Source organism: Dipodomys ordii, unplaced genomic scaffold, assembly GCF_000151885.1.
Source record: "Dipodomys ordii isolate 6190 unplaced genomic scaffold, Dord_2.0 Scaffold17, whole genome shotgun sequence".
In the NCBI taxonomy this organism is placed as follows: Eukaryota; Metazoa; Chordata; class Mammalia; order Rodentia; family Heteromyidae; genus Dipodomys; species Dipodomys ordii.
Genome location: NW_012267233.1, coordinates 15,799,371 through 15,808,504, shown reverse-complemented (window position 1 = coordinate 15,808,504; position 9,134 = coordinate 15,799,371). Strand labels below are relative to the sequence as shown.

General features: G+C 44.5%; 1 protein-coding gene across 1 annotated transcript in view; it reads right to left on the bottom strand.

The window, feature by feature from the left end:
* Window positions 1-9,134, bottom strand: part of Cdh17 (cadherin 17, LI cadherin (liver-intestine)) — a 50,862-nt gene that overhangs the window by 10,576 nt on the left and 31,152 nt on the right. The window contains exons 11-13 of the mRNA XM_013012403.1: window positions 7,816-8,007; window positions 2,132-2,376; window positions 1,154-1,284 (exon numbers count right to left, since the gene is read on the bottom strand). Coding sequence (XP_012867857.1) covers window positions 1,154-1,284; window positions 2,132-2,376; window positions 7,816-8,007 — 568 coding nt within the window. The remainder of the gene's footprint in view (window positions 1-1,153; window positions 1,285-2,131; window positions 2,377-7,815; window positions 8,008-9,134) is intronic.

Genomic DNA, 9,134 nt, shown 5'->3' with positions numbered 1-9,134 from the left:
AAACTTCTCTGAAGAGGAAAGAAGGATGGCCAATAGACACATGAAGAAATGCTCAACCTCTCTAGCCATAAAAGAAATGCAAATCAAAACAACATTGAATTCCACCTCACCCTAGTTAGAATGGCTATAATCAAGAACTCTAATAACAACAGATGCTGGAGGGGATGCGGATAGAAGGGAACCCTACTGCATTGTTGGTGGGAGTGTAAACTTGTTCAACCACTTTGGAAAGCAGTATGGAGGTTCCTCAAAATGAGTACATTTCTTATCAAGCATTGTTGCCTCCTCCTTTGTTTCCCCTTCCCATCCCTTCCCATCCTTCCCTCGCCCCCCCCCACCGAACTCTCCTCCCCCCCCCACCAAAGTTGTAAAGTTCATTTTCGACATAACAACTTGTACATCTCATTGTTGCAATGGGTTTCTAGGTCTTATTTTTATAATAGTCTTGCCTTTCAAAAGTTCACTCTATTTCATCAAACCACAGATACCTAGGTCCCTTCAGATCAACAGAATCATTATTCCAAGTGACTAAGAAGTGCTGTCGAACACACAGGCCCGATGATTCTGACATATACCAAAATGGACAATATTACATGACATCTTCTACTTCAGAAAGGCTGAGCGTGGTGGCTCACGTCAATAATCCCAGCACTTGAAGCAGGATAATCATGAGTTACAGGCCAGACTGAACTATATAACAAGACCCATTCTCAAAAACAAAAGAAACAAATAGATGAGCCCTCAGGGTCTATAGCTTAAGGATCAAGAAACAGCAGGCCACTGGTCTGATCGATCACCCAGGAGACAACCACACCAATGAGTGAGTTCAAGGAGAGACCCTGGAACACTCCTAGAAGACAATGTGGCCGGTGTAGGAAACCACAGAGTGAGCAGCATCCTTGGGCAGCTCCACCCTGCCCAGAAGCAGCTCAGGTGAGCACAGGTGGTTTTTGCTTTTAACAAAACTAGGAAGGGTGAACACGGCCTCCGTGTTTCTGTACCTACCCTTCTCATCCTTCTGCATAAAGCTTGGTTGGTCAGGCCTGATGATATGAATTCATTGGGTTCTTTACCTACCCTCTCATTTCTATCGATGTGTCCCAGATAATCTAGCTTTCTATGACTTGTGCTGTGCTTATTTCCTTTTGCTCACCTACTTCAGTGGCCACCACTTGCACTCGGTACACATTTTCAGTTTCCCTGTCCAGTGGGGCCACGCTGAAGATCTCACCGGTGACAGCGTCAATTTTGAGCCAACCTCTGGTATCGCCCTTCAGTGAGTACCTTCATGAATGGAAAGAGCAGGGGAAGAAAGAACCCACATTACTTTGTATGAAAAGACAGTTTGTCCATCACCACACAACCTGAACAGCACTATCATTTGTCTGTTATTAACAACACATTTGAAGGATCATCCAATGTCTCGGTCATTTCTACTTGCATATCATCTTTCTTCAAAATGAGCATTCGTTCAGCTTTACAACATGGTATGGGTGCCTGTCTATTGTCACAAACTCTGTAAGAAAAGTTAATTTTCCTTGCAATTGAAGCATTCAAATTTAAGCAATCTAAAAGCATCTTTTAAAATCTCTCAGCAAACCACCCTTTCTAAGGCAACAAGCCCCCAGTGGTGAGCCGCAGGTGAGATGAATGAAGAATCAGAGACCGCTGGGTCAGCAAATCCCACATGCAGCGAACATCAGTTGAGTGTTTCACATCAGGCAGTGGGCCAAGGGAAGGATCTACTAAAAGAAGCTCTCAGGCAATGGAGGAGATAAAAAGGAGAATGGGTATTTCCACTGAAATGTGGCAAATATTGTGGGGAGAAATCCAGAGAACTCTGGGGAACCAGCGAAGCCTTCCGACAATGATGTTGACAGAGATGGAGAGGGGAGCTCAAGCAGGAGGGTGAAGGGAAGCTTGATGGGGGAGGGGCATCCCATGTATTGGGATACATGTGGTTTGAGGAGTCAGACATGCACACAGTGCTCAGCCATGGGCAGCCATCAAATGCTGCTGAGTGGGAAAGTGACCCGTTACATCTGTGTTTTCAGTGGAACCCAGCTCTCCTCATCCCCTCTGACTGTGGCCCTAGCACCGGGATAGGCCTGCCCAGCCCTGCTTTCCATACCTTATGTCCAGACCCTCGGGATCCCTCGCGGTCACACTGTACACTTTAGTGCCTACAGCCACATCCTCACTGACTTTTGCTTGGAATATATTTTGGGAAAATACGGGTGCTTCATTCACATCTGTCACAATAAGCCTGAACGAGGTAAAAGAACTGGTGTTGTACACAACACCAGACACCAGAGGCTCGGGATTCTCTGCTTGGACCATGATGGTAGAAACAGCTGCTGTTTCAAAATCAAGAGGCTGTGGAGGGTTGGAAAGAAGAGGATTATCTCCATGAAAACACTCATTTCTTATACACTCTTTAAAACTCTCACGCAGAATGGCACTTCTTAATGCAGTATCAGCAAAACATACTTCTCAGGATGATAACAAAGCCATAAAAAAGTCTTTACTGTGGGATTTATCAGAGCTTTGAAAAATTTAATGTGCATGATAACTCTCCTAGAAGAAGAAACCTAACCCAAACTCATTGAATCATGGGACTCTTCATTCATTTACCTATTAAACATTTACATTCTCAGGATAGTGCTTAGACCACAGTTCAGAAATGCTCAGACTACAGAGATCTCAGCATCGTGCAGAGTGACTTCTAAGGAGGCCTCAGAATCTGAGCCCCAAAATAAAACACTTTAGAATCATGGCAGGTGGGAGAGGTGATCAGGAACCATTGAAGATGGAGGATTGGTTCTCATCCAAGTCATGCTAGTGGGACCAGGAATGAAAATCAGGAAACCAGGAATGAAAAATGACAGATTTTTGGTTTAGTATGATGGCATAGTTAACAAGTAGGGCTATCTAAGATGAAAAGAGTTGATTAAGAAAATACATACGGAGTTGGAAGCGTAACTGAAGTGGTAGAGTGCCAGGCAATGAACAAAAACATCAGATACTGAGTTCAAGTCCTGGTCTCAGACCAAAACAGAAAACATGAAAGTTCACACTTCTGGAAATTTCCAAGCATGGGCCTAAAAACATGTGACAGCTTAAAGATATGACTATCATGTAAGCAACTGGCTCTATGGGGTCTTCATGGTCCCTCTAAAAGCTGAAGACTTGAGAAAGAAATTCTTAGGAGAGGCCAACTAAAGAACAGATGGCCACTGCCACAGGCCTTGCTTACTGGGCCTTGGGTGTCTCTGACTACCTCAATGTTCTACACATGAGTTGATGTGGATCTGGGGGATATGAGAATGCGTAGCTTTTATCATATTCGCACTCATGACCTCAACAATAAGAGAGGACCAATGCAAAGCCCTAATCTATATTATAGATTATGGAAACCTCCCCCTACTATGTTCATTTTTCTAGTTCTAGAAGACCCAGAATGCCTTGGTGAACTGTCGGACCTTCATCCTTATACCAGTTTTTCGTACACAGGCGGGACCATTACCCCTTCATAAAGAAAAAGATGGAGACATGTCTGCATTGGTTCAGCCTTCCCCTCCCCTAGGAGCTGCTCAGTACTGTCCTCTCCTTCTCTGCTTCCCTGACCCCAACAGACAAGCTCCACACCCCCTGCAATCTCGCAGCACTTAACCCAAGAATTCTAATTGTTTGCATTTTGTGTTGTAGATCTTCAACCAACTCTCCACTCCATGAGGAGAAGTGGGGACAAAACTAGATACCTCAACTTCATCTACGGTCGCATGATGTGGAACACAGATACACCTCTCTGTTCTTAGTCTGTCTATCACGGACACAGCTCTGTTCCTTGTCAGTTCAGCCCAGCCCAGCCCAGGCAAGCTATGTAGATGTCTACACTCCAAAGCAAAGAAGGCCTGCCTATCCTCATCCCCAAACAAGCCCTATGTCTACTTCATGGCTCTTCCATCCCATCACTACAGTCCCAAAAGCACAGGATTAAGAATTCAGGCAGAATGTCTGTCGAGGGGAAGCAGCCTGTGTTACCAGAATGAAACATGTGAGACCAAAGGGAGAGAGAAATGGCAGAGAAGACTGTGGGTGCCAAGCCAAAGAGCTGGGACTTTATCCTTGACTGAGAAGGTCAGATTTGAGTTTCAGAAAGATAGCTCCTGGTACAACTAAAGGAGGGGTGGGTTCAGGCTGATCCAAAGCAGGACAGAAAGATGGGATAAGAAAACTGGGCAAGAAGATCTGCCAAGAGACTCAGCTGGTGCTCCATAGTTATAGAATGGAGACGTAAATGACAAAGGAAGAGTCTGCATTGGGTACTCTGTCTGCTTAACTTCTACACTGAATAACACCCAGCCAAACCTGTGAGGAGCCAAAAAAAAAAAAAAAAGGGAAAGGGAAAGTACTAAGTTAGAAATGGTAATCAGCAAAGCTGAGCCCAGGGCCGCTGTTTTCCAGGTCAGCAAAGTCAAGAGACCTATCTCAGCTTGGTGAGCCACATTCACCGATGAGCTGGAGACTCTGCTCTTGCCCTCATTCCTGCCTGCGCACAACTGCCTGCAAGGCTGAAGCAGGGATTTAGACTCAACATTAAAGGAGAGCTAAAGCGTCAAAGGAGAGGGGCCAAGATGGGGAGACATTCAACATTTTCATCAAAGTGTGCACATGCGTTTATTAGATGATGCTCCCATCGGTTAAAAAGTCAGGAACCAAATATTTCAAAGGGCTTCCCATGCTGGAGAAGAGACAAATTTACATTTAAAAAAAAGATAAAACCAAAGAAAAACTCTGCATTTCAAGAAAGGAGGTCTCAGGAGAGTTATGAATGAGCAGAGCTCAAGAACGTAACTGTCCTGCTCATGATCAACACTACCTAACCCTACAACAGGCCCAGGGATGGTCACCGAAAAGGTGGTCGAGTGAGTCTGTTTTTCCACGCATTGCCTGGAGGACTTGCCCTAATTCCTGGTTTCCAGTCTTCTCCTAGGGAGGCTGAAGCAACAGTCTCCAGTGTGGGGGCTGGTGTGTATATGGGGAAGGGGAGTAAAAGTGATCGACACAATTGTTCTGAAGTTGTGGTCATCCCTTGACAATTACATATGGAGCGACATAGGAATAACACTCAGCCATACTTAAGAACACACATTTCAAAGCCAGGTGCTGGTGGCTCCCACCGGTATTCTAGCTACTCAGGAAGCTGAGATTTGAGGATGGAAGTTTAAAGCCAGCCCCAGGAGGAAAATCTATGAAATTTGTATCTTCAACTAACTACCACAAAGTCCAAAGTGGCTCAAGTGGTAAAGCTCAGCCTTGAGCACAAAAGCTCAGGGACAGCTCCCAGGAGCTGAGTTCAAGCCCCAGGGTCAACACATACAAACACACACACACACACACACACACACACACACAATCATATTACAGGGTCTGTCATTAAAAACACTTTGGCTAAAATGGCATGAGCATATGCATTTGTCCCACTTTTTTCTACATCTGGTAGGCAAATATTTAGTGGTTCTGAATGAAGAATCCACGTCTGAGACTTAGTTGTTGCTTGGCATTTGAGAGATTTCCCCATCTGAGGCTCACACTGTGGAGGGAGCTGCTACAATCCTCCAGCTAGCACTCTCCACCAGCATGACAAGGCTTATTAATTAACAAAGGGATCTTTCAAAGAGATTTTCTCAGTACTACGGCTTGTGTTCAGTACTTCATTTAGTTACAAATACAATAGGTTGCTTGATCATTGCCAATGGAAGTATGAGCCTGGTGGCTCAGCAGCTTGCGCCCTTCAGAGATCAGGACTCCAGCTGTGCTCTGTTGAGCATCAGTCTTCATCGTGATGACCAGGAAATCCCCTCTCTTGAATACTGTTATTACAGTGTTTCAGGGACACGGCCTCCTTATGTGACTGTTCATAATTATACATAGAACTGACTTCAATTATTCAGTCAACAAATATATGCAATACAACCATATACAAATTAAAGATGTGACAGAGTTTGGACAGAGGTCCACTCTATTATAGCATATTACCTCATGTCAAGTTTGGGATTAACTCTCACTACTAATCACTGAGGTTACCAACATCTCCCTCACTAGTGGAAAAATTAGTTTACTTTGACTTACCAGAAACTGCCATTATAGAAATTGACGTGTGGGAATGAACAGGCCTCTATCTTCCCTAGAAGGAAGCTCATGAGAGTCCTCAGAGAGGAAGGGAAAAAGTTTCCAATCATGTACAAAAGAGATGCTGCCTGGCCAGCCACTGCCAACTCTGAAAGCTGCCTTCTTCCTAAACGATCCTTCTGCGTTCTTTCTTTCCATGTAGAGAGCCATGAACCAGATGCAAAGGGGCTACAATGGAATCTTTCCCAAATGCCATACTTACATAGAATGTGCTGCTTTCCAGAGCCCCCACACAAACCTCTCTGTTGAGCCCAGAGAGGCCATTTATCTGAGATGGGGACTATAACATGTAGTCAGAGGTCTGAGACACTGTCCTGGGTACTGGCTTCAGTACTAGAACTTTTACACATTTGCTTTTATCCATTTCTGTGCTATCATTCTATCCGTAGTCACCTTCAGCCTCTGCTTTCAACTTATCTTTACTTTGACTCAAAACTGTTTCCTAGAACATTTCTGTGCAGCCTCCAGACACTGCCCTGCAATCTTTCAACAGCTACCATGCTTAATGATTCCCTATTGCTGAACTTCTGGCACCTCGTAACTGGAAAGCTTCCCTCCTTCTCCCAGGAAAGGTATTTTAGCTCTGAGTACATTGGACAGCGTTGAATGTGCTTACAAGTGCATCATCAGGCAGACCCATTATGTGTCCTAACACAGGCAGAATAGACAAAGAGAATAGGCTGAAGACTTTAGGGGAACAGGATGAGGACAATGTCGAAGGAGGACAGGGAGATCTACATAAAGAATAACTGACACACTTTAGCTATAGACTACCTAGTCCTACAGAGAAAGATACAACGCCAGAGCTGCTGGGTTTAGCAACATCATCAAAGATAAAAGTAAGGAGAGGAGCCAGATGTCAGTGGCTCATGCTATAATCCTAGCTAGATTGCGAATGGGAGGATTGTGGTTCTAGGCCAGTCTGGGCAGAAATGTCTGTGAGACTCCATCTCAACAGCAAGAAGCTGCATGTAGTGGTATGTGCCTATGATTCCAGCAATTACAAGAAGCCTAAAACAGGTGGGTGGTGGTGCAGTTGCATGCCCAGGCAAGAAGGAAGATTCTATCCTAAAAATAAAGCTCCATATGTGGAAAACATGGCTGAGGGCATGGCTCAGTGGTAGAATACCAGTCTAGCAAGTGTGAGGTTCTGAGTTCAAACCCCAGTATCATAAAAGAAAGAAAAGATGACTAGATAGATGGGAAGGAAGGAAGGGAAGGAGGGAGTCAGAGAGGGAAGAGATGAAAGGCTAAACTTGTCTATCAATCCCCAAAGAAAATCCAATGATTCTTAATCATTCAAAAGGAGTTGGTGTCAATAAAAAGAAAAAGAAACAGCTGGGGATTTGGGTGTTTAGCTCAGTGGAAGAGCACTTGCCTAGCAAGTGCAAGGCCCTGAGTTTGGCCCTCAACTCTGCAATAAACAAGGGTGGGAGGGGGGTTGCTGAAAAGGGGCTGGAGGCATAGCTCAGTAGTTGAGTACCTACCTAGCAGGTTCAAGGTTCTAAGTTCAAATCCCATTAATGCCAAGTGATATGTCACCTCTGCTGAATGGTCCTCACGCATTTACAAATAAGTCAATCCACAAACAAAGACAAATTCAGCAAATGGGCTATTTACCTTTTTAATTGTGACATATCCTGCATTGGTTTGGGGATCTGTGTCAATTCCTAGTCTTCCCTCGTCATCTCCCTGGGTAATCCGATACAGGATTCTAGAACTCCCAGTAAACGGCTCGTCAGCATCCGTGGCTTGGATGGTTAAGATGACAGACCCAACAGCTGTGTCTTCAGGGAGAGTCAGGACCCCATACTAAGGAAGAAACAGGGAACAATGAAAATATCCATTGTCATGGAATGTAATTGCCAAAGGGTAAGCCTGTTTTTTTGGTTTCAGAATAGACCTACATCATGGTCTACACCAATATTTTCCAAGTGTGGTTTTCCAATGGATAAACATGTTGCTGTAAATTTTAACTAACAATCAGATTTATGAATCCAAATCCATGGGAACATTTCAATGACCTACTGGCAGGATTCTAAAACAGATCACCCCTTCCATATCCAAGATGGTGTGTGTGTGTGTGTGTGTGTGTGTGTGTGTGTGTGTGTGTGTGTGTGTGTGCCCTGAGGCCTGAACTTGGAGCCTGGCACTCTCACTCAGCATTTTTGCTCAAGGCTAGAACTCTACCATTTGAGCCATATCTTCACTTCTGGCTTTCTCATAGTTTACTGGAGAACCCCACAGACTTTCTTGCTCAAGCTGGCTTCAGATTTCATCCTCCTGAGTAGCTAGGATTACAGGTAGGACTAAAGGCATAAGCCACTGGAGCCTGGCTCCCATGTTTAAGAACTATAAATGTAATAATAATAACATTATAAATAAATAGCTATAATGTACTGAAATGCCCAGAATGTGACAGATGCTTAATATACATATATTCTTTTAATTAATTTATTTATTGCCAGTCCTGAGGCTTGAACTCTGGGCCTGGGCACTGTCCTTGAGATCTTTTTGCTCAAGGCTAGAGCTCTACCACTTGAGCCACTCCTGGCTTCTCCTGTAATTTAATTGGAGATAAAAATATCACAAACTTTGCTGCCTGGGCTGACTTCAAACTGCAATCCTCAGATCTCAGCCCCCTGAGTAGAGATGAGCCAGTGGCACCCAGCTCATTATTTTAATTTTTAAATCAACTAAGAAATAGAGGTTAAGAGCTGGAACTTTAGAGTCAAGAAATTAAGATGAGTCCTACAGGGGCTGGGAAGTTGGCTCAGTGGTAGAGCGCTTGCCTTGCATGCATGAGGCCCTGGGTTCGATTCCTCAGCACCACATAAGCAAAAAGGAAAAAGCTGGAAGTGGTGCTGTGGCTCAAGTGGTAGAGCACTAGCCTTGAGCTGAAGAGCTGAGGGACAGCGCCCAGGCCCAGAGTTCAGGCC